General features: G+C 37.0%; 1 protein-coding gene across 5 annotated transcripts in view; it reads right to left on the bottom strand.

The window, feature by feature from the left end:
• The window catches only part of LOC127808074 (uncharacterized), a 44228-nt gene that overhangs the window by 6650 nt on the left and 11478 nt on the right, over positions 1-26100 (bottom strand). For 3 of the 5 annotated variants that reach the window (XM_052346418.1, XM_052346421.1, XM_052346422.1), the window contains exon 2: positions 13191-13335. In XM_052346418.1, coding sequence (XP_052202378.1) covers positions 13191-13323 — 133 coding nt within the window. In that variant the 5' untranslated portion in view covers positions 13324-13335. Of the gene's footprint in view, positions 1-13190; positions 13336-13795; positions 13875-26100 lie in introns of all 5 variants that reach the window. The other 2 variants (XM_052346420.1, XM_052346419.1) reach the window with 2 other exon arrangements.

The raw sequence follows: 26100 nt of genomic DNA, 5'->3' as shown, positions 1-26100 counted from the left end.
TTACTTCTCTATATGATAAGATTACCACCAAAAAACGTACAATAACCTAAGGTTGACCGTCTATCAACAAGGGATCCAACATAATCCGCATCAGTGTATGCTTCCACGGACATGCGACCACCCTTTTTAAATAAAATTCCTTTACCTAGACTGCCTTTAAGATAATGAAGAATACGATACACAACCTTAAGATCACTTTCTTTGGGGCTATGCATAAATTGACTAGCTACACCCACGACATAGGCAATGTCTAGCCTTATATGGGAAAGATATATTAGCCTCCCCACTAACCGTTGGTAGGATTCTCTATCAACAGCCCCTTATTCGAGGTCAGCACCAATACGATGATTTTGTTCAATTAAAGTATCAATTACTCTACAACCCAACATACCAGTTTCCTGTAAAAGATCCAGCACATATTTTTGTTGTGAAATAAAGATACCCTCCTTAGATCGAGCCACCTCAATACCCAAAAAATATTTTAGATTGCCTAGCTCTTTTATTTCAAACTCATGAATCAAGCATCTTTTCAAGGCGTCAATACCTTCTTTATCATCTCCTGTCACAATGATATCATCAACATACACTAATAGAGCAGTGAGTTTACCCATTTTAGAATGATGAATAAAAAGTGTATGATCTCATTGACTTTGTTTATAGCCAAAACCAAGCATCACCTTTGTAAACCTTCTAAATCAAGCTCTGGGAGACTGTTTCAGTCCATAGAGAGCTTTCTTCAACCAGCATACAACATTTTCTCCTTGATTAGTCAATCCGAACTCAGGAAGAACTTCCATATAAATTTTTTCTTCTAAATCCCAATGTAAAAAGGCATTTTTAACATCAAATTGATACAACAGCCAGTCTAAAGACAACAAAATTCTGACAGTATTCATTTTTACTACGGGAGCAAACATCTCAATGTAGTCCACACCATATGTTTGTATATAACCCTTAGCCACTAATCTACCTTTGTACCTTTCGAGAGAGCCATCTGATTTATATTTCACTATAAATACCCATCTACACCCAACAATTTTCTTTCCTTTAGTTAGTTGGACCAAATCCCAAGTTTGGTTCTTTTATAGATGTAGGGGACGTTGAGTGCAGGCTCGGGTTCCTTTTCTTAGGGTAATTGGGATGTCCAGGTCATCCAAAATTGGTGTAGACGGCTGAGTGTTGCTTGGAATAGGTTTGGGTATAACAGTAGGGATTGCAGGTTGAAGTTGGTTAGGACTCTTAGGTGAATCAAGTTGAGGGCTGCACTAATCTACACAAGGATTAGAGAATTCAGCATGCTTAGAGAAAAAATTGGGGCATTTTCTCCTTGAATAGACTTGCAGTGGGTGAGAAGAAGAGTGAACATTCTCTCTTGGAATCGAATTTAAGAAATCCTAAGGATGATTTGAAGGAGAAGGAGAAACTGAAAAAATTGAGAAATAGAATTCCCTTAACTGTTCATCCAATAAATTAGTCTCCCCCTTAGCCATATCAAAATATGATTGGTCCTCTACAAAACTTACATTAGCCGAAACAAACAACTTCTTGGATGGAGGATGGAAACACTTATAACCTTTTTGAGTGGAGGAATATCCAACAAAGATACTTAAGGGCTCTAGGATCTAATTTCCCTCTATGAGAAGAATGATTATGAACAAAAACCAAACAACCAAACACTCTTGGCAAAGATTTGTTGGAATAAATTATGGGAAAGCCTTAGTAAGAAGCTGAAGAGGACTTTGAAGGTCAAGATTCCTAGAAGGAAGCCAATTGGTGAGATAAGTAGATTTCAAGACAGCTTCTCCCCAATAGCGTATAGGCACATTATTGTGGAATAACAAGGATCTTGTAACTGCCAACAAATGACCATTCTTCCTCTCAACTACTCCATTTTGCTGAGGGGTATAAACACAAGAAAACTCATGAATTATACTCTTCTCTTGAAAGAAAAGAGATAGAGTTTGATTGAAAAAATCTTTAGCATTGTTAGTTCTCATTCTTTTAATTTCAATATCAAACTGATTCTTAATCATGGTATAGAAATTAGGAAAAATGGTGCATACTTCTTATTTGTTCTTTAGAAGATACAACCACACAACTCGGGTACAATCATCCACAAACAACACAAACCATCGAGCATCCGAAATACTAGGAATAGGAGAAGGACCCCAAATGTCACTATGAATTAAGTTGAAAGGAAGTGTGCATCAAGTATTATTAAGAGAAAATGAAACTCTTTTATGCTTAGCAAATTGACAAACATCACAGTGAAAATCACTATTATCTAATCTCTTGAACAAAGAGAGATACATAGACCGAAAAACTACAAAAGATGGATGTCCTAAGCGAAAATGATGAAACCATAAGACATCCTTATTGGATTTAGCTAAAAAAGATACAGGAGAAAAATGTTTTCTATCACTCAACCCACTAGACTCTTCAAGGTAGTACAGCCCCTCTTTCACCTTAGCATGCCCAATCTTCTTCCTCGTGTCCTTTTCCTGAAATTCACAAAGATTTGGATAGAAGATGGCACGACAATTAGTGTCTAGGGTCAGTTTTTTAATAGAGATGAAATTGGTGTAGAGTTTTGGGACATGAAGAGCGTCTTTCAGAATTAGGTAATTGTTAACAAGGATATCCCCTATTCCAGCAATAGTAGTTAAGGATCCATCAGCCAACACAATCTTTTTAGTACTAGGGCATGGTTTGTAGTTTAGAAATTTGTGTGAAGATTGAGTAATGTGGTCGGTTGCACTGAAATCAAAAATCCAGTGTGATTTAAAATCTAAATCTGAAGCATTTAAGCAACAAGAATTGAAAGTAATACCTGTGAAGACAAGATTTGAAGTACTAATTCCTTGCTCTTTTTCAAGAGACCCCAATAGGTTCCTTAACTTCTCAATCTCCTCCTGTTTGAGCCCCATCAACTTTGTTAGTCCTATTTCTTTGCCTTTTGTATGCTATTGTGTTAATTGAGAATTATTCCATGAATCTTGAAGATAAAGCTTAATTGATTAGGAAGTTGATAAGTTCTCTGGATGCATGTATTAAGTCTCTTAGGAATTTGAGTTATTACTAATATTCTAGTCCACATTCATAGCATTAATATATTACGTTACTAGTATATAAATGGCTTTGTAACTCTCATTTGATTGCAATGGAAAGATGTTTATGTTTTAACAGAGAAATCTGGCAGAGTTGTATTTTCTCATTTTTGCTTGGTGTATTTGCCAACATATTTCATCTTTAATTGACAAGTGGTATCAGAGCCGTATTCTTGAGGGATCTGTTCATTTAACTCCAAAATGTCTTCAAGTGAACAGATTGGGTCTGGTCCTCCAAGGTTTGATGGTAACAACTACCATTTATGGGCTTTCAGGATGGAAGCATATCTCGAAGCCCTCAATCTATGGGAAGTAGTGGAGCTTGATTCTAATCCACCTCCTCTACCTGCAAATCCTACTCTCAATCAAATTAAAATTCATGATGAGGCAAAGCAAAGGAAACCAAAAGCTTTGACCTGCATTCACCAGGCTGTCTCTGAGGCAGTTTTCACAAGAATTATCAATATTAAGTCTCCAAAGGAAGTGTGGGACAAACTGAAGCTGGAATTTGAAGGCAACGACAGAGTGAAGTCTGTCAATTTAAGAACTTTAAGGAGGGAATTTGATCTCATGAAAATGAAGGAAGGAGAAAGTGTTAAAGAATATACTTCCAGGCTACTTGATGTGGCAAACAAGATCAGATTTTTGGGCCAAGATTTTCCAGATGAAAATATTATTGAAAAAATTCTTGTCAGCCTACCAATGAAGTATGAATCGAAGATTTCAGCCATTGAAGAGTCTATTGATCCCAAGACTCTTGGTATTTCAGAACTGATCAGTAGGCTCTATGCCTTTGAAAAAAGGCTAAGCATTAGAGATGAAGAAGATGATGTCGAAGGAGCATTCCAAGCAAGGCACAAAGGCAAGCAAGACAAAAGATATGGCAAGAAACCTGCAAAAGGAAGTTCAGACAAAGGGAAAGGCGTGCAGATTTCTGCAGATTCAGACAAAAAGTCAAGCTATCCACCATGCAAACATTGCACTAGAACAAACCACAAAGAGGAAGATTGCAGATACAAAGGCAAGCCTCCCATTCAATGTAGGTTTTGCAACAAGGTGGGCCATTTTGAAAAACATTGCAGACTGAAAAAAGCTCAAGGCAAAGGGGGGGCAACTCAACAAGCAAATATCACAGAAGAAGAAGAAGATGAGCCCGAAGCAAAGGTATTTCTTGCCTCTCAATTATCTGAAACTGATTCTCATACATGGCTGGTTGATAGTGGTTGCACAAGTCATATGGCAAAGAAGGAGAGTCTATTTCATAGCCTGGACAAGTCTGTAAAGATCAAAGTCAGACTTGGAAATGGTCAATTTGTTGAAGCTGCTGGAAGGGGAACTATTTTGGTTCAAACCAAGGTTGGGCCAAGATATATTAATCAGGTTCTTTATGTCCCCTCACTCTCTCATAACCTCCTAAGTGTGCCTCAAATGCTAGTGAATGGTTATTCAGTTTTTTTCAAAGGAAATACATGTTACATCTATGATAAAGAAGGCTCTTTAACTGCAAGGATGCCTATGATCAACAAGTCCTTCATGTTAAATTTTAATATCCAAAAGGAAGATGCATGTAATGTAACTGTTGATGAATCCAAGTTGTGGCATTGTAGATTTGGTCATTTTCACTATAATGCTCTTTCTAAATTATGTAAGGAAGGCATGGCAAGAAATATGCCAGATGTAATGATCCCAAATGAAGTGTGTGGGGTTTGTCAAATGGGGAAGCAACACAGACTTCCATTTCCTGCTGAAGCCACATGGAGAGCGAAGAACAAGCTTGAACTCATTCACAGTGACCTTTGTGGTCCCATGAAGAAGGAATCCTTGAACAAGAATAAATATTTTGTCCTTTTTGTGGATGATTATACTCGGAGTACCTGGATCTATTTTATCAAAAGTAAGTCACAAGCTTTTGATGTTTTCAAGAAGTTCAAAAGGATGGTTGAAGCTCAAAGTGGTTGCAAGATCAAGGCTCTCAGAACTGACAACGGTCTTGAGTTTAACTCCACAGAATTTAAAGAATTCTGCAGTAAGTATGGTATTTCGCATCAACTCACAACTCCATATACCCCGCAACAGAATGGTGTTGTGGAGGGAAGAATAGAGTTGTCATGGAGATGGTAAGGTGTATGTTGGTTGAAAAGAAGCTCCCAAATGAATTCTGGGCAGAAGCTGCTTACACAGCAATTTATCTTATAAACAGACTTCCTACTTCAGCCTTAAAGGGAGTTACACCTGTTGAAGCATGGACAGGTCATAAACCTTCAGTAAAGCATGTGAGGATCTTTGGTTCTAGATGTTATGTTCATGTGCCAGCAATCAAGAGATCCAAATTAGATCAAAAGTCTCGACCTGGGATACTCCTAGGTTATGCTCCTATGACTAAAGGTTATAAAGTCTATGATGTGCAAGAAGGAAAGGTCCTTATCACTAGAGATTTGGTGATTGATGAAGGCTCGTATTGGAGTTTTGATGAGAATGAACTAAAGCCACATAAAGATATCATTTCTGAACCCACTCAGGAATTGCAATTTCAACAGCAAAGCAATGAAGATGCAGATGCCAAAGATGAATTTGATAGTCAAGATGAGCCATTAAAGCAAAAAACCAGAAGTCTTACTGATATATATGAGAGCTGTAATTTGGTCATTTCTGAACCAGATTCATATGAAGAGGCTTCTCAAGATCCTAGATGGATTCAAGCTATGGAGGAGGAGCTGTTCATGATCAACAAGAACCAAACTTGGAGTCTTGTAAGCAAACCTAAAGGAAGAAAGCCAATTGGTTTGAAATGGATTTACAAGGTGAAAAGAAACCCAGATGGCTCAGTCAACAAGCTAAAAGCAAGATTAGTTGTGAAAGGATATGCTCAAAAGGCTGGTTTGGATTATGGGGAAACATTTGCTCCTGTTGCAAGGCAGGACACGGTTCAACTGTTGGTTGTTTTAGCTGCAAAACTTGGTTGGGAAATCTATCATTTGGATGTAAAATCAGCGTTTCTCAATGGTGATTTGAAAGAGGATATTTATGTGGATATTCCTCAAGGTTTTCCAGCTGAGGTAGAATGTGATAAAGTCTTGAAGCTTCATAAGGCTTTGTATGGGCTGAAACAGGCTCCAAGAGCCTGGTATGGAAAGATTGATGCTTATTTGTCCAGATGTGGCTTTCAAAGAAGTCTACATGAGGCAACATTATATGTCAAGAAGGGTTCTAACAACAAAACTCTTGTTGTCTCTATGTATGTTGATGATTTATTAATAACAGGAGATGATAAGGATGCACTTCAGCAATTCAAAGCTGAAATGAAAAAGCAATTTGAGATGTCAGATCTTGGAGTTATGAACTACTTTCTTGGAATGGAGATCATGCAAACAGAAAAAGGTATTTTCATGTCTCAATCCAAGTATGCTAAAGATCTGTTGAAAAGATGTAACATGGAAGACTGCAAGCCAGTCTCAACTCCAATGGCTTGCAATGAGAAGTTGTCCAAAAATGATGAAGGTGAAATGGTTGATGCAACCTTTTTCAGAAGCATCATTGGAGGTCTTCTCTTCCTCACACACACCAGGCCAGATATTATGTTTCCTGTGAGCTATTTATCAAGATTTATGCATGATCCATGTGAAAGGCATCTTAGATGTGCTAAGAGGATTCTGAGATATGTGAAAGGAACCATAAATTATGGTATTTGATTCAACTCCAGAAATTCAGGGGAGTTAATGGGATATTCAGACTCAGATTGGGCTGGAAATGAAGCTGACAGCAGAAGTACTTCAGGTTATGCATTTACCCTTGGAAATGGTGTGTTTTCATGGCGTTCAAAGAAACAAGAAATTGTTGCTCAATCCTCTGCTGAGGCAGAATATATTGCAGCTGTAAATGCTGCAAATCAAGCTATTTGGAATCAAAAAATACTTTCAGATTTGGGCATAAATGTCAGTTCACCTGTGGTCTTAAATGTGGACAACAAATCTGCTATTTCTCTGGCAGAAAATCCAGTTCTTCATGGCATTGCCAAACATATTCGGGTCAAGTTTCATGCAATAAGAGAAATGGTGACTAATAAAGAAATTAAGCTAAATTATTGTCCATCTGAAGCTCAAGTAGTAGATGTCATGACCAAAAGTCTTCAAAAGGCAAGATTTGAGAAGATGAGAAGCATGTTGGGAGTACATGGAACAATTCCCAAGGAGGAGAATGTTAATTGAGAATTATTCCATGAATCTTGAAGATAAAGCTTAATTGATTAGGAAGTTGATAAGTTCTCTGGATGCATGTATTAAGTCTCTTAGGAATTTGAGTTATTATTAATATTCTAGTCCACATTCATAGCATTAATATATTACGTTACTAGTATATAAATGGCTTTGTAACTCTCATTTGATTGCAATGGAAAGATGTTTATGTTTTAACAGGGAAATCTGGCAGAGTTGTATTTTCTCATTTTTGCTTGGTGTATTTGCCAACATATTTCATCTTTAATTGACATCTTGGTCGTTGTAGTTGGTCATATGAGATGTCTATTGACCATTAGCAGTATAGTCCTGCACCTTAGACTTAAGTTGTTGTCCTCCTTTTGTTGGCTTCCCATTAAGCCTCCAACATCTATCAACTGTATGCCTCGGCTTCTTACAGAAGGTGCACCACAAACTATCTTTGCTTGTGGTCCAACTTGTTTCCATGAATTTTTTATCTTCTTTAGTCCCTCTTTCACGTCTAGCTCCTTTTAAAATCAATAGAGCTGAACTCTCCAAGTGACCATGTTCCAACATAACTCCTCTTCAGCCTTCTTTTACACGTACAATAGAGATTACTTCATTTAAGGAGGGTAGATCAGGCTTACCAAGAATCTGAATTCTAACAGCATCATATTCTAAATTTAGTTCAGCCAAGAAGTCATATATTCGCTATTTCTCTACAAATCTCTTCTGGATTGCTCCATGTTCACTGCATTTCATTTGGATGCACTGATAGTGATCCAATTCTTGCCACAAGGTCAGCAACAAGTTGGAATATTCGGTGATGGACCGATTCCCTTACTTGGTTGTTGCTGCCTTGGTTCTAAGTTCATAAATCTATGCGGCATCATGCACCTTTGAATAGGTAATCTTCACCGCCTCCCATATCTCCCTTGCCGTTGTTAAGAACATAACGGTATCACTAATCTCTGGATTCATGGAGTTCCACAGCCAAGACATGACTAATGAATCTTCTTCATCCCATGCACCATACATGGGATCATTCTCCTACGGTCCAGATCCCTCCAAATGACTCAATTTTTCCTTGCCTTTCAAGAAAGTCTTGATAAGCTGGGATCACTTGAGGTAGTTCTTGCCATTCAACCTATAGGCTACTTGGACAATCAGAAGTTCTCCTCCAATACTATGACTGATCGGAAGTTCTCTCCCAGTACCTTGACTGGAACTTTCTGTGACATTAGTCATGCCTACTGATTTTTCAGTTTCGACCACCATCCTATGGGTCAAGGGAGACTGACTCTCGGCTACACAATCTCGACAGGCCTTGGAAAAATCCTATGGCTCAGATACTATGTCAAGAAAACAAGGAAAAACTAAAGTTCATATTACGATGCAGCACAAGTTGTAAATTTATATAGCATAGGCACAGCCTGCCTTATGCGGATTAGGAAATTACTAATTCTAGGAAATACCAAATCTAGAAAGAAATAAAAAGGAAAGCTACAGCTAGCGAATATAGAAAGAAATATACAGAAAAGATACAAGACATAATATATAATCAAATCACTCAAATAAGGAAAGCAAAACAATTAAATAAATCTCCCGTGGATATGAAGCAATAGGAATCAGCCCCATAAGGAATCAATAATCAATATGAATTAGCCCCATCTTCTAACAACTATAAAAGCCTTTATTCCAATAACAGATTAAATTTATGGTGGGAATCAGTATGCACATTTTATCCACATTGTGAAAATAATATTTCCAAACAAAACAAATTCAGCACGAACAACGACAATAACATGGTTTCTTATCAACATCAGTAGCCTGAGAAGCATGGACACTTCTATAAGATGCCAAATTGTGTTGGGTGTTCTGACATCAACACTCAGCAAAAACTTCTATATGTGTGTCAGACACTATTCCATACATGTTCTGTTATTTTTAATTCTTTTACAACCATATGAACATTTTGGAGACACCAATAAGACCTCACTGCTTTAAACTTTTTAACTATAAGAATCTGGAACTCCAAAACATTTTATACATACCTTTTTCTAAATTATTTTAGATTTTTATCACTCTTACTTGCAATTATGTACTATTAAGTTACTTTCATCTATACATCAACATGTATAACTTATATTTCACGTGTCCCTAACCTGACGCATTTTAGATTTTTTGTAAACTACTGTGCCAACATGCATGTCTCGTGTGTATCTGTCCCCTCTCAATCAATAACCATTAAAACTCTTAACATAGTAAAAGAAGAAATAGGAACACTAAGTACAAAAACTTGTCACCATACAATAGAAAATAATAGTCAAAAAAGAATACCTCCATTAAAACTCTATGAAACACACTTTAGGACTGTAAGTTTGACAAATATGTTCATAATTAGAAATATAAAGAGATTACCTACCTAAAGTGTCACAAGAAGTAACCCCAACATCCCCATTAGGATTCAGGTTCAACCCTACACATACTCTACAATTTGTATTTTCTTCTTTATTCATGATTGACAATGAACAACTCTTCTAACTGAACTTTATATTAACAAGACTCACCTTTAACAGTTGCTCCTGACTGCAGTTTCATGATATTAGTCCACATCTTTACAGCAATGGAAAATATCAGATTTAAACTTAGAATACTTTCATTTTTAACCTATATAGGAATAATCACCTCTTTTTTATTATTCCATTATAACAACCTACCTCCACATAAGCATTACTCAAACCCTCAACGCTTCTAAAGTTGAAGGCCTCCTTTTAACATTTCAATCCGATGACAATAAGGACTGCAGATAGCAACCAGTGTAAAAATCATCAAGTTTTTTAACTTAGATTCAAACATAAGCATATTTCTTTGGGGCATAACCCTCTCAGCAATACATTATGCTACCAAGTGGAGTGGAAAATGGACTAGGGCCACAACATCAGCACCCAGATGTAGTGATAAACTCACAACAGCTTGCATTTGACCAAAGAATGCAAGAAAAGAAGCTAGTTGAAAACCACTGGCTCAGATAGGATCATAAAATTTTGAACTTTAATAGGAAACCAGCAGAGATAGCAGATGTGATGATTGAAAGAAGAATCAATATTATTTGCCTCCAAGAGACAAGACAGATTAGTAAGAAGATTAAAAATCTTATTGAGTCATGATACAAACTTTGGCCCTAAAAGAAGGAATTTACAAGAAATGGAGAGGAGATTATTATGGATAAGACTTTAAAGGATAAGGTAGTGGATGCGAAGAGTTTAAGAGATCAGATTATCAAAATTAATATTTTACTAAAAGAAGAGACTCTAAACATTATCATTGCATAATACCACAAGTCAAACTAGCACAATAGGCAAAGGCAAAATCAGGGAGGAATTAGAGGCTTTATGGAAGAAATACTTGAATGAAATAAGATCATTATATGAGGTAATTCAAATGATCATGAGAGCAGATAAGTGAACAAGGGTAGAGATGTGCATAGACGTTCTGACTTTGAAGAAAGAACTAATGACTTGAAAAACTATTTCAAATTTTGCCACAGCACGTGAATTAAAAATATTTTCAAAAGGCAAGATTAACATTTGGTCACATGTAAAAAAAGTTCCAACTACCCAAATAGACTTCATTCTTAAGAGGTAAAACAATTTCTTGTTTTGTAAGCACTGTAAGGTTATATCGAAAGAGTGGCTAGTCACTAAGCATAGGTCTACAGTCCTTGATATAAAAAATGAAGGAGAAGAATGATGTGTGCGTGTGTATGTGAGCCCAAGAATCAAATGGTGGAATTTAAAAGGCAAAATAAAACAAGTAATTTTAAGGGGAAAAAAAAAAGCATAACAAAGAAGAATGAATTGTGAAGGGTGAATGCTAACTCAATGTGGAATGAGATTACTGTTGCAACACAAAACACAACAAAAACTGTTCTAGTAACGTCAAAGGAAAAAAGCTGGCCCAAATCTAAAGAAGTCATGGTGATGGAGGTACAGGAAGAAATCACGACAAATAAATCTTGCTACAAGGCTTTGCACATATACCCTAACTAAGAAAATAAATATGTATATTTTGGGTAAGAAAATTTATCAAATTTAGTAAGCAACACTTTAAACAAAAAAACAGAAAGAAATGCACAAGGTGGCTAAAGAAAGAGAAATAAACAGGGGATTTGAGCAAAATAAAATGCATAAAAAAGAACAAAAGGTGCTGTAGATAAGGGGACAATCAAGGAGAGATGGAAGGAATATTTCCCCAAGCTATCCAATAAATATGAAGAAACAAACATTACATTCAGACATCTTGGTAATTTTGAAAAAGATGACTACTACATATTTTCATTAACTCAAAAGTAGTGAAGCGAGTCAATAAAAAGGTAAAATGAATGAGGAAATGGTTTACCAGGATGATGTCCCAATAAAAGCATGAAAAAAGAAGGCATTTTATGTCCAACGAAATTATTTAACATGAACCTCAAACAGAAGAAAAAATAGTGAGGAGTGCATTCTCACAAGAATAAAGGCGGATACACAGGTGCAGAGATTACATAGGATTGAAGCATAACTGTTATTATAAAACTTTGGGAAACTGTGATTGAATAAAAGTTAAAGAAGATAAACTCAGATCCTCGAAAACCAATTTGACTTACGTCTAGAAGATCAACACTGGCAGCTATTTACTTGCTGAGATGTATGCTGGAAAAGTCTGGATATGGACAGAGATTATACGGCATTTATAAACTTGCAAAGAAGCTTATAATAAAAGCCCGATAAAATCTAGAAAATAAATTTGGAGAAAAAAGGAGTCCATGTTGGTTATATATAGGGATGTCAATGGGTAAGGTAAGGGGGGAAATTCATAACCCGCCCCATGCACATTTAAAAGCCACCCAATTTGCCCCCACCCCACTTAACCTGCCCCCTGACAACCCAGCCTCACCTTACCCATATATCCCCTGCCCCGCCGCGCTCCCACCAACCCACCATTAAGATGAGAAATTGAGAAATCATAGCAGATTTCCATAGCAGCTCAAATGAGAAATCATAATCTTTTTTGCTTGGCTTTACTGGTGAAATAACTTTGTAACTAAAACATGAGGATGTAACAGGTCCCAACAGATTTTATGGGGGATACCCACAAAACCCCATCACATTTACCACCCAGTAAAGAAGCCAAAATGGACTCAATGGGGTAGGGTTGAGTTTACCCTTGCCAAATTGCCATCCCTAGTTATATACAGGTTAGTAAAGACGTATCACAGAATTTCAAAGCGTCAAGACATGTGGAGGAGATATACTGCAGAAGAAACCTACATTACACAGAATTTCAAATTCACATAATCAGAAACCAACATGTCAAATTTGGGAGCATAATACCGCTGAAGAAACCTAAAAGAGTCTAATGGTGTTTAATAAAATTTTAGCACCTGAACATTCCACATATGCTCCGCAAAAGGTGTAAAAAAGCAATCAATTAATCAAAGAAAGTTAATGACCCAAAGAAATGAGCAGAAAGGTACTGAATTAAAATACCCCAGTTTCAATATCAAGATCCTCATTTAACTACAAGCCACAAGATTCCTCAATGATCTTTCAATCAATGAATATTACCCACAAAAGAAAGATATACAAGTATAGAAGAGGAAAGAGAACAGACAACCATGACTTGTCTAAAATGAATCTATGACTGGAATCTCAAAACTTCTCAACCAATTCAATCTGGGAAAAGGCCTCAGCAGAAAGGCTGAGAAACAATATCAATATCAGGCTTTTTAAGTAATGGAATAAATAAATCAAGAAACACTTTACCAAGAGAGAGTATGCTATTAAAACTTTGTGAATATTATCGACTGAGTAAATCTTCAAAACACTACTAAGTTTGAAGAACTAACCACCAGATGAGGATGATCCACCAACTGGAGACCGCCGCCTGTACCGCCTGTTAGCTGCATCATTAGAAGGCTTATGAAATGTTGCCTTTGCATCAGCTTTATCTGGTGATGGAGACAGTGTATTCGACTCCATAACTGCTAAGTCCTAATAGGGACAATATATTTAGAATTAGCATATAAAATGTGTTGATGGAAGATAAAATGAAGATATGAAAGTTATATGTTGCAGTGTGTGTTTGAATAAAAGCCAAAAGGAAATGAGATGATAAGGAGTATTTGAAACTAAAGAGATAAGAAAAATGAGAAGATAAAGAGGAGATGAGAAGATAGAGATAAAGTTGGTCCATAAAAATAGGTTAAAACTACCACTTGAGTTTAAATCCTACCCTAACTGCTTTGTAACATATTTGAACTCGTATTTTGTATCCTATCCCTGTATTTTAAGCGCAAACCGTGGCCTAGCTCATGCATAAATATTCATTCTAAACTCAATTCAAAGTGAGAAAACAAGTGCTTTGTTAGTCTCCAATTCTACCTAAAGTATTCCTACTTAAGTTATTTAATTTGTTCATGGTATCAAAGCCACCAATCTAGTGGTTGAATACCTTATCCTTCTCCTTCAACAAGCAGTAGCATTCATGATGGCCAGCAATCCACCAACGAGTGAAACCTCCACCACTGGTCCTACAACCACCAAAACCACACAAGTCACGACTATTCCAATTTCTCTGGACAGCCATACCCTTCAAATAACACAACATAAGCTGAATGGGACTAATTTTCGAGAATTGTCTCAATCAATCCTGTTGGTTATCAAAGGGAAAGGAAAAGTGGGATATGTTACCGGTGCCACTCCTATGCTAGATACTGAAGCAGCAACCTATGAAGTCTAGGATGTCGATAACTCAATTGTTATGGCTTGGCTTATTAATTCTACGGAGCCAAAGATAGGTAGGACTTAAATAACTAAATAACTTAAGTAGGAATACTCAGTGAGAACGAGAAGAATCTCGTGAAGTAGAGGGAAAGAGAATTAGAGAAATAGAAAGAGAGATAGAGAAGGCTAGAAGGATTGAGAAGGGAATTGAGAGGGAATCAAGATTTCATTCAAATTCTGGATGATTCCAATAGTAGGGTCGGCCACAATTTATAGCCTTCCCTCACATGCTATATCTCTCGCCCGAAATAACCACCTGAGTATCACACATCATTACTACCCCCATACAATGGTTTATAGCGCCTATTACCACTAAGTTCTATTTATTACAGTCTCCCCCCCCCCCCCCGGGGGGATCGTACATGACATTATGTTACAGGAGTAGCATGTACTCCCACTTCATCTAGGTTACATAACAAGTTCTGTCTTTCTACTGTCTTAGATATCGATATATAGCTATGGCACAAATGATTAGGTCATCCTAATTTTAGTTATTTGAAAATCTTGTACCCTCATCTATTTATCAATAAAGGGAGTGATTCTCTCCAATGTGAGCAATGTATACTTGCTAAACAAACTAAAGTCTCACATCCTATTCGTTCTTACCAACCCTCCAAGTCATTTTATTTGGTGCATAGTGATGCATGGGGACTGACAATAATTCCTAACCTAACCAACACCCACTGGTTTGTCAACTTCATAGATGATCATACCAAGGTTTGTTGAGTTTTCTTAATGAAAGAAAAATCTGAAGTTTACACCATTTTCAAAAAATTCCATCAAATAGTGTGTACTGTTTTTCAATTTTCAATCCATATCCTTCAGTTAGATAATGGTAAGGAATACTTCTCAAATGATTTTAATAACTATTTGGGTGAACATAGTATTATTCATCAGAGTACTTGTCCCTATAATCCACAACAGAATGGAGTGTCTGAAAAAAAGAATCATCATCTCCTTAAAACTACTCGATCCTTAATGTTTACCAACTCAGTCCCTAATTCCTATCGGGGGGAGGCAATTCTTACAGATGCCTATCTTATCAATAGACTTCCTACTAGAGTTCCCAATTTTAAAAATCCCTTGAGTACTTTTCTTGCTAGCTACTCGCTTCATACTAGGATGCTTAATTCATTATCACCAAAGGTATTTGGTTGTACTACGTTTGTGCATGATCTTTCTTCATTTCATTCCAAATTGGAACCTAAGTCTATAAAATGTGTGTTTGTTGACTATTCTCTGACACAACAAGGCTACAAGTGTTATTGTCTTAACACTAGAAAATTCTTTGTCTCCTGTGATGCCTCTTTCCTCAAGAATCAGTACTTTTATTCCCCCATATCTTTGCAAGAGGCGACCACTAATGCAGAGCAATGTTGGGATACTTCCTTTTTCTATCCTGAAGCAGTTACTATAGTTACTCCTACTCCAACTTATGTAACAAATCAAAGGGGAGAACAACAGGTCCAAGTTCTTGAAAAGCCACCCTTGGTTTACTCTAGAAGATCTCGTGATCCTTACCAAGGCCAGTTGTCACCTCACAAGGCAAGTTCATTGCTTGAAGAGGATGGACAAAGGGAAGTACGAGAAGAGGTTGAAAGGGCAATAACTAAAGTGGATGAAATAAAGGCAGTACCTAAAGAGGATGGAAACAAAGAAGCACCTACAGAACTTTATGATTTGGATATCCCAATAGCCTGACGGAAAGGAGTAAGGTCATGTGTCAAGTATCCTATATCTAACCACCTATTGTATTCCAGATTATCTCCACAGTTCAGGGCTTTCACCATGCGTGTTGATGAAATTGAAATTCTTGAGGATATACATAGTGCTTTACAAGATTCACAATAGAGGAATGTTGTAATGGATGAGATACATGCATTAGAAAAGAATGGCACATAGCAGATCGTGACCTTACCTAAATACAAGAAAATGGTCGGTAGCAAGTGGGTGTTTACTGTTAAATATAAATCTAATGGGAGTCTTGATAGATACAAGGCCAAATTAGTAGCCTAAGGATTTACCCAAACTCAAGGATTAGACTATGAGGAGACATTTGCTCTGATTGCTAAATTGAACTCTATACGTGTCTTGCTCTCAATTGCAGCTAATCTGGATTGGGAATCACACCAACTTGACATTAAAAATGCATTTCTAAATGGTGATCTAGAAAAAGAGATCTACATGAAAATTCCTCCGAGTTTTGAGACAAAAGGTAGGGAAGGAAAGGTTTGCAAGCTTAAGAAGTCTTTATATGGACTTAAATAGTCCCGTAGGCATAGGGCTTGGTTCAAGCGTTTCAGTGCCACTTTAAACCAGCTAGGGTATAGTCAAGGACAAGTTGATCATACGTTATTCATTAAACATGCAACAGATGGCAGGAAAACTATTTTAATTGTTTATGTGGATGATATTATTATCATTGGTTATAACATCCAAGAAATGGAGAAGCTTAAAGAGCAGTTACAGCAAGTTTTTGAAGTAAAACACCTAGGATAGCTAAGGTATTTTCTAGGAATAGGAAGTGGCCAGAAGTAAAGAAGGCATTTTCATCTCTCAAAGGAAATATGCGTTGGATTTACTAAAGGAAACATGCAAGCTTGCCTGTAAACCAACCAGCACACCCCTAGAGCTAAACTGGAAGAATAAAGAAGACGGAACAGTGTACGGTAAATAGAGGAAGATACTAGGAAAATTGATTTACCTATCCCTTACACAACCTAAGATTGCATATGCAGTGAGTGTAGTGAGCCAATTTATGCATTCACCCATTAGCAAACACCTCAATGCTGCCTGTCATATTCTCAGAAATCTTAAAGGTACACCTGGAAAGGGGTTGCTATTTAGAAAGAATGAGAATCAAGGAATAATGGAATTCATGGATGTTGATTGGGCCGAATCTATTGAGGATAGTAGGTATACATCAAGTTATTGTACTAAGGTATGGGAAAACCTTATTACAGGGAAAAGCAAAAAAAAAAATGTGATTGCTCGAAGTAGTGCAGAGGCAGAATACTGAGCCATTGCTCAAGGTATATGTGAAATAATTTGACTGAAAAAACTAAAGAAAGATCTAAATATACCTATATCTACTCTTACAAGATTGTACAGTGACAGCAAATCGGCAATAAGCATTGAGAATTGTTAACCTTAGGACTCTTAGATTACAACCTTAGGCGTGAAAACCCTCTCATAAACCAGACAAAATCAGAATGTAAACAAGAAATACAGAAAGATAAACAACAAATCAAACGGAGACAGAAGTTATCCTGGTTCGGAATGCCTTTGGCAATCCTACATCCAGCCTTCAAACACCCTTGAAGCAATCTTTATTTCCAGACAGAAGATCAGTACAAAACTCAAGCTCTCTCTCAATCCTATCGCTCAAGTACAACCCTTGTTCACTACAAGAAAATTCAAGAACACAATACACATGCCTCACTTTCTCTAGAACAAAGAATACTCACAATAGAAACAGAGAACTTGACAAGAGAGGGGAGTTATTAGACTGCTGCCTTGCCCTCTTATTTATAGAGGAGGCAGACACACTTAGGCAACTAACTAACTTAGGGAAATTACATATTAACCCCAACAAAATGTACTAATTACACTTAACCCCTAGCTGCCTAATTTCTTCAGCCAAAACTACTCTTTTATACTCCTTCCGGTTCTGCTATCTTCTAGGACAAAACTCGAGGCAAACTTCAACAAGAATAATCTGGTACAACATGCCCAGATGAAACATGTGAGAATTGACCAACATTTTGTTAAACAAGAAATTGAAAATGGAGGAATTAATCTCACCTATATCCATACTGATTCTCAAGAAGCTGATATTCTTACCAAAGCTATGACTAAATAAGGGTTTGAAGTGATCAGAGGTAAGTTGGGAATGAGAGACATCTATTCACCAGCTTGAGGGGGAGTGTTGAAGGAAGATAAAATAAAGATATGAAAGTTATATGTTGTTGTGTGTGTTTGAATAAAAGCCGAAAGGAGATGAGATGAGATAAGGAATATTTGAAACAAATGAGATAAGAAAGATGAAAAGATAAAGAGGAGATGAGAAGATAGAGATAAAGTGGGACCATAAAAATTGGATAAAACTACCACTTGAGTTTAAATCCTACCCTATCTATTTTGTATCCTACCCTTGTATTTTAGGAGCAACCCGTGGCCTAGCTCATGCATAAATACTCACTCTAAACTTAACACAAAGTGAGAAAACAAGTGCTTTGTTAGTCTCCAAGTCTACCTAAGGTATTCCTAGTTAGGTTATTTAATTTCTTCAAAATGTTGGAAAAGTTAAAAGATAAATCCAGATTCTCTCTATCATGGCAAAAAAATCAAGTGAAAAGGTTGTTGGGTGGTTACAAGAAGAAGTTATAAGAGATATACAAACTGAAGTGATAAGAGATAAAGAGATAAAAGTTGTTCCAAATAAGAGATAAGAGATAAGGTTGTTCCAAAAAAATAGGAAGGATCAGTTCAGCAAATTTAAAATTTCCCTGATCATCTTTATCATCTAAGTCTAGTTTACATTTTTTTTTTGTATTTATACCTGTATTTTAGGAGATATTTTTAGGAAATCTCATGTATATATAACCCATCTTGAGTTTAATAGAAGATGAGAAAACATGTACAATTAATCGAGTAAGTTTTCCTTTCTACTCGACTAAATTCTCCAAGTACTCAAGATAATCCTTCTATTTACTTGAGTAAAACTTCCATCCCTCAGCTTGTTTCAATTTTGTTCATGGTATCAGAGCCATTGGTTCTATGGCTGAAATTTTTTTCCTTTACCCGTCAAACTGTAGAGTTCTAAGTTGCAAGTAATGACCGAAAATCAATCAGCGGTGACAACAAGTGAAACATCTACCACAAGTTCCATTCCAATTAGAGCTACACAGATGCATATTGTTCCAATATCCCTTGACAGCCATTCTCTTCAGATTATTCAGCACAAACTAAATGGAATCAACTTTAGTGAATGGTCTCAATTAGTTTTGCCAGTAATCAAGGGCAAAGGGAAATTTGGGTATCTCACAAGAGCAACACCTATGCCCGATATTGAAGCAGCAACCTACAGTATTTGGGATGCTGAGAATTCCATTGCCATGGCATGGTTGATCAACTCGATGGAGTCAAAGATTGGTGTAAAACGAAATGATGTTTGACTATCTGTCGTATATTCTCTTATGCTATGTTGCGACTGCCTTGTATTACTGTAATGTTGTGTTGTTATAAGCAATGATTAGATTAGTTAGGTAGTTAACTGGTTGTTGCAAGTTGCAACAACTATTTGTTATCAAGTATAGCTGAGTATAAATACTCAGCTATACCTTATCTCCTATATTGATTATCATTTTATTCAGTAAAGGATTTTCGATTTACTTTTCCTCCTCTCGCATTTTCTTTTGATTCATTGTGAAGCGCTTGCTTCAATTGGGAGGCCGTATCTCTTCTACAAAACAGCTAAAGAAATTTGGGAAGCAATGCAGGAAATTTGTGAGAGTATAGCAGGCTTTTTATTGTATCTTTATTGTTATGTTGTTGTATTATGTTGCTGCTTCTATTGGTTTATTGTAGTTAGGCGGTTATAAGGTGTCTCGGTGTAAGGTACCTTTAATAAGGCAGCTGCTATATAAATAGTAGCGTCTCTTCTTTGATTATTGTGTTGTATTCATTTTTGATTCACTGGTGAATATTGAGAATTCCTTTTCCTCTCTTTGTTTTATGCCCTAAGTTTCCTTTCAAGCTCTTGTATATTGCTTCATGGTATCAGAGCTTCTGACGTAAGTAATGGATCCTTCGCCCGTTCAAGGTGCTTCCTCCTCTTCACCACCTCGTTCATCATCTACCTTTTCTCTCTCTTCGCAATCTGATTTTGGTGCAATTGCGAAGGCCTTCCAATTTATTCCTATCAAATTGGATTATGGAAACTATATTTTCTGGAAGGCGCAAGTTTTAACTACAATTTGCGCCTTCGATATGTTTCCATTCTTGAATAAGGTTTCACCACTGCCTAAGTATGTTGCTGAGCCTAGTGATAAGAAAACTAGAGGACCGATGTTGAATCCAGAGTATATGGCGTGGTTGCGATCGGATCAGCTCCTCCTTGGCTGGTTGTTCTCTACAATTGATAAAGACATACTGGCACAGGTAATACACTGCAAGTTGTCAGCTGAGGTATGATCTACACTTGAGAATTTGTATTCAAGACAAACTATTGCTAGATCGTTTCAACTTAAGCAGCAGCTACGACTAGTTAAGAAAGATGACCTGTCAATTAACGACTATATTCTCAAGATTAAGACAATTGGGCATTCGCTAGCCGCTATAGGTGAACCTGTGGATGACAGAGAATTGTTTCTTGCAATTCTTAACGGTTTAGACCATGACTACAAAATTGTAGTTAGCTTGGTGACATACCAGATGAATGATGTAGATTTGGACAAGGTCCAATATTTGTTAATACATGAACAGAGGTTAATCTCTAAGAATTTACCACAGTCGATGGTTAGTTTTGACTCAATCACACCTTCTATGCAAGTTAATTTGGCAGATTATAATCAAAGAGGAGAAGCTATAATTTTCAGAATATAAGAGGAGGTCACAATCAGAGAGGAGGTGGTTTTGGTACACAAGGAGGATGCAACCGAGGCCGTCAATCTAGTAGACGTTTTTATTGCCAATTGTGTGGCAAACCAGAGCATCTAGTTGATCGATGTTATCATCGTTTTGATAGGAATTTTCAAAGATCCTCCGGAACTGTTTCAAGTCAGAACAGGTTTGGTAATTCACCAGTGAATACACAGTCAGATTCTAGAGCTTATATAACCTCCCTAAGTGACTCTAATGAGGTCTACATGAGTGATGTTGGTTTGGTCCAAAGTGCTCACTATAATCATTTTCCTCAACAGCTTTTAGATCGACAACCTTTTGACCGTAAACTACCTGTTTCAAATTAGTCGTGGTTTGTTGATTCTGGAGCAACAAACCACATCACCACCAATCTTCAAAATCTCTCATTGCATACCCCTTACAGTGGTGGAGATAAAGTGTCCGTTGGTAATGGTAAGAAACTCTCAATCTCAAATGTTGGCCTTGGACAATTGTATTCTCATTCTCAGCCTATGTCTTGTATTACCTTACCTAATGTTTTACATGTTCCTAACATGCGGAAAAATTTAATCAGTGTCTCTCAATTAACTAAGAATCATGACCTTGTTCCTGAATTTGATTCTCGTACTTGTGTGATTAAGGATAAGAGTACCGGACAAGTGCTACTCAGAGGACAGTTCAAGGATGGGCTATATCAGCAATGCTATGTTGCCCACTGGCGGGCAACATAGCATTTGCCCGTTAGTGAGGGGGGCGCAGGACCCATGCACGTGGGGCCCGCCTTTGCACATAGGCCCCACGTGCATGGGGCCCACGCCCCCCTCACTGACTGGCAAATGCTATGTTGCGCGCCAGTGGGCAACATAGCATTGCTGATATAGCCCATCCTTGAGCTGTCTTCTGAGTAGCACTTGTTCGGTACTCTTGTCCTTAATCACGTGCATGGGGCCCGCACCCCCCCCACTAGTGGGCAAATGCTATGCTGCCCGCCAGTGGGCAACATAGCATCACTGATCAACTGAATTCAACTATTGCTTCTGCTAATTTCAAGCTTCCAGCTCATTCTTTTAGTCCTAGGTCTCTTGTACGCAATACATCTCCTTCAACATGTAATCGTTTTTCTTTTCAAAATTGTAAACAATCAGCTCCTTCTAATTCAAGATTGTCTTCTACTATAAATGTAAATGTTGCCCAAACTAATAATGCTTGCAAGCTGTGGCACGCAAGACTGGGACATCCTTCACTCAATGTACTGCGATTGCTGTTGAATAAAATTCAAGTTCCATTTTCTCTGTCATCTCTTTCTTTTTGTGATTCTTGCAAAATTGGTAAGTTTCATCAGCTTCCCTTTTTCTAATTGTGAAATCACAGCAGTTAGACCACTTGAACTAGTCTATTTTGACCTATGGAGGCCTTCTCCCGCTTTATCAATTGAAGGATATCGCTACTACATTGTCTTTGTTGATGCCTACACTCGCTATACTTGGCTATACCCTCTAAAGTTAAAATCTGATGCTTTGTCAGTTTTTATCACTTTTCACAAACTAGCTGAACTTCAATATAACACTAAGATTAAAGCTCTACAAACAGATAATAAGGGGGGGGGGGGAGTTTAGAGCTTTTCTACCTTATTTACATTCACATGGCATTAAACCTCATTTTACCTACCCTCATACCTCTTAGCAGAATGGTGTTGCTGAAAGAAAACACCATCACATAGCAGAAATGGGACTCACTTTGTTAAGTCATACTGCTATGCCTCTTAAGTTTTGGGTTGAGGCTTTCCAAATTGCAGTTTATCTTATAAACCTACTCCCCTCAACTCCTCTCAAGTTTCAAACACCCTTTGAGATTTTGTCTCTTAAATCACCCAATTATCTCATCCTTTAGCCTTTTAGCTGTGCATGTTTTCTCTATCTTTGCCCTTTATGCCAAGCATAAGTTCAGCTTTCATTCAACCAAATGTATCTTTATTGGGTATAGTCATGGTCAAGCAAGCTATAAATGTTTGCATCCTTTTGGGCGTGTCTATGTTTCTAGACATGTTCTCTTTAATCCAGATGATTTTCCTTATCCTAGTTTGTTTCAGTTTGCTTCTTCTTTATCTGGTGTTCCTTCTACTATTCATGATTGTCCATCTACTTTGTTCTTTCAGTCATTTCCTTCCTTTCCTTCCTCTGCAGTAGCACAACATTCGGGTTCTTCCTTCTTATCTTCTTCTGCAGCTTCATCTCCTGCTACTTCTGCTTCTCAACCTTTACCCACTCAACCTCATTCTCCTATATCCTCGTCATCCTTGTCCTCTCCTTCGTTGGAGCCTCCCTTGGTATCTCCAGCAGCCTCTCGTGTTCCTAAACCTTCTATCCTATGGTTACACGATCCAAGGCTAAACTTCTTACCACTTCATGCCCTCATGCCTTAGTGAGCTCTTTGGAACCTACTACTGTTCGTAAGACCTTCTTAGATTTACAATGGGTCAAGGCTATGGAAGAAGAATATATTGCCTTACAACGTAATCACACTTGGCATTTAGTTCCTTTTTCTAAAGACATGAATGTTATCAATTGCAAGGCAGATGGTACAGTTCTTCATTACAAAGCATGTTTGGTGGCCAAGGGGTTTCATCAAAATCCTGATATTGACTATGCCGAGACTTTCAGTCCTATTGTTAATGTCCCAACAATCCAAGTGTTGTTTTCCTTGGCTGTTACCTTTGGCTGGGACATCCAACAAATGGATGTCAACAATGCCTTCTTAAATGGTGATTTGAGTGAGGATGTCTTTATGTCTCAACCGGAAGGGTTTGTTCATTCTCGGTTCCCCACTCATGTTTGCAAGTTGAAGAAATCTCTTTATGGGTTAAAACAAGCACCTAGGGCCTAGTATACCAAGCTAAGAGTTGCCCTACAGTCTTGGGGTTTCATTAGAACAGTTTCAGATGCCTCCTTGTTTGTTAAGAGAACTGCTAAGTTTGTGCTATTTGTTTTAGTCTATGTCGATGACATACTAATTACTGGTTCAAATACTTCAGCCATTAGAGCTTATATTCAGGATTTGAATACACATTTTGCTCTCAAAACCTTGAGTTTCGTCATCTATTTTCTTGATTTTGAGGCTCTCCGTAACACTGATGGACTTTACCTCACTCAAACTAAGTATACAATTGATCTATTAAAGAAAACAGCCATGTTAGATTGTAAACCTTGTGAGAATCCAGTTAACACAGCAGACTCTTTTGACTGATGAGGGTGAATGTTTCTCTAATCCTTTTCTCTATCGCACTCTGATTGGATCCTTGTAATATCTCACCTATACCAGACCGAATATTGCTTTCATTGTTAATCGGCTCAATCAATTTCTTTCAGCTCCTAAGCAGCAACATTGGGTTGCTTGCAAGCGTCTGCTTCGATATCTTAAAGGTTCTCTCGGTTTGGGGTTGTTCTTTTCTCCCTCCTCAGCTGATCTCTCTCCCACAGTGTATACAAATGCTAATCATGTCGGTTGTAGGGTCACTCGCCGATCTACCAATGGGCAATGTGTGTTTCTTGGTAGTAATTTGATTATATGGAGTCCTCGTAAGTAGTTGGTTGTATCTAGGTTAGTAGAAGAAGCCGAATACAGAGCAATCGCTCAAGGTGTGACTGAGATTGTGGTTAAAATCCTTGTTTTCAAAGCTTGGCTATCCGTGTGCTTATGTTTCCTGTTCTCTAGAGTGATAACCTAGGTACTAAAAGCATTGCTAAGAACCCTGTTTTTCATGCTTGCACTAAGCATTTGAAGATTGACTTTCACTTTGTGCGGGAGAAAGTTGAGAATGGGGAGGTTGAAATTCGCTATGTTCCTACTGACTATCAGATTGCAGATGTTTTCATTAAAGGCCTAGCTAGAAGTCGTTTTCAGCTTTTATGTGATAAGCTACGTCTAAGGATGTCTCATGTTCAAAAGCCAGATCTTCCAGGAGCTTCTCTCAAATCAACCATCAAGGAGTAGCTTATTTGTTGTTGGCTTATTGTCTGTTGATTCTCCAAGCAGCTCAAGGATCTCAAGTTCTTCCTCTATGGGGTCTAATTTGAGGGGGAATATGAGAGTACAGCAGGCTTCTTATTGTATCTTTATTGTTATGTTGTTATATTATGTTGCTGCTTCTATTGGTTTATTGTAGTTAGGCGGTTATAAGGTGCCTCAGTGTAAGGTACCTTTAATAAGGCAGTTGTTATATAAATAGTAGCGTCTCTTCTTTGAGTATTGTGTTGTATTCATTTTTTATTCACCGGTGAATATTGAGAATTTATTTTCCTCTCTTTGTTTTCTGCCCTAAGTTTCCTTTCAAGCTCTTGTATATTGCTTCATTGTTCGTGTTTCAGTTTTGAGTTTTGACTTCATTTTCAGTTTTGTATTTTGAGTGTTTGTTTTCAAATCACTGAAAACGAGTTCTTTTTATCATTCTGAAAAACTATTTCTCAAAACTAAAAATTAGAAAACGAGATCACTTTAGAATTTTGAAAAAATTTATTTTATGATATTTTATTCAATGAATTTGATTATTCATTAAATTGAAACAATTTAATGCTAATATATTATTAATAATATATACATTTTAAAGTTAGTGAATTTGCAATATTTTTTTCCCGTTACAAAAGAAAATACAAACAATAAATAAATTAACTTTAGCAAAAAATATGAAATATAGAAATCAAAATTAAAGATAAGGCCGTGATCAATTGATGGGAGACCACTCTTATCATTATAAACGAGGGGTTTGGTCCTCTACCTACTCAACATCATCAAAACAATTACAATCATATTTTATATCCATCATTACGGCTGAGGTGAAGGGGGGAAAACCAGATTTCGATGTTTTCATTATCAACAAGTAATTCTCTTTACGACTTAATTTCTGATAGATCCAAATACGCATTTGATTATTGAATTACGTGAATTATATAAATTTTACGATTTATAGACATAATATTTAATTATATATTATTATTATACATACAATATTATAACTTACTCAGAGCCTACCTTTAGAAAACTCTTGTATTTTCCGTTTAAAGTTATGTTTTCTGTATTTTATGTAAATTAAGGGTTGTTCTCGTTATCGTTTTCAACTCATTTTCAATTTTCAATTTTTCAAAATAATAAAAACGTGTTCTCTTTGTTATTTTCAAAAACGCATTTACAAAAACAAGAAAAAAATTTATAAAGGAATTCCAAAACAACAAAAAATCGTTTTAGCTGTTTTCAGCCCAAACATGCTGAAAATTTGAAAACGCAAAAAACGCTCAAGCAGTGCCTCCTCTCTTTCTTCTCTCTTCCAGACTCCATCTCCATTTCATTCTCTCGAAC

The sequence above is a fragment of the Diospyros lotus genome, chromosome 8 (genome assembly GCF_014633365.1).
Source record: "Diospyros lotus cultivar Yz01 chromosome 8, ASM1463336v1, whole genome shotgun sequence".
Classification (NCBI taxonomy): domain Eukaryota; kingdom Viridiplantae; phylum Streptophyta; class Magnoliopsida; order Ericales; family Ebenaceae; genus Diospyros; species Diospyros lotus.
This window is presented reverse-complemented; position numbering and strand designations above follow the sequence as displayed.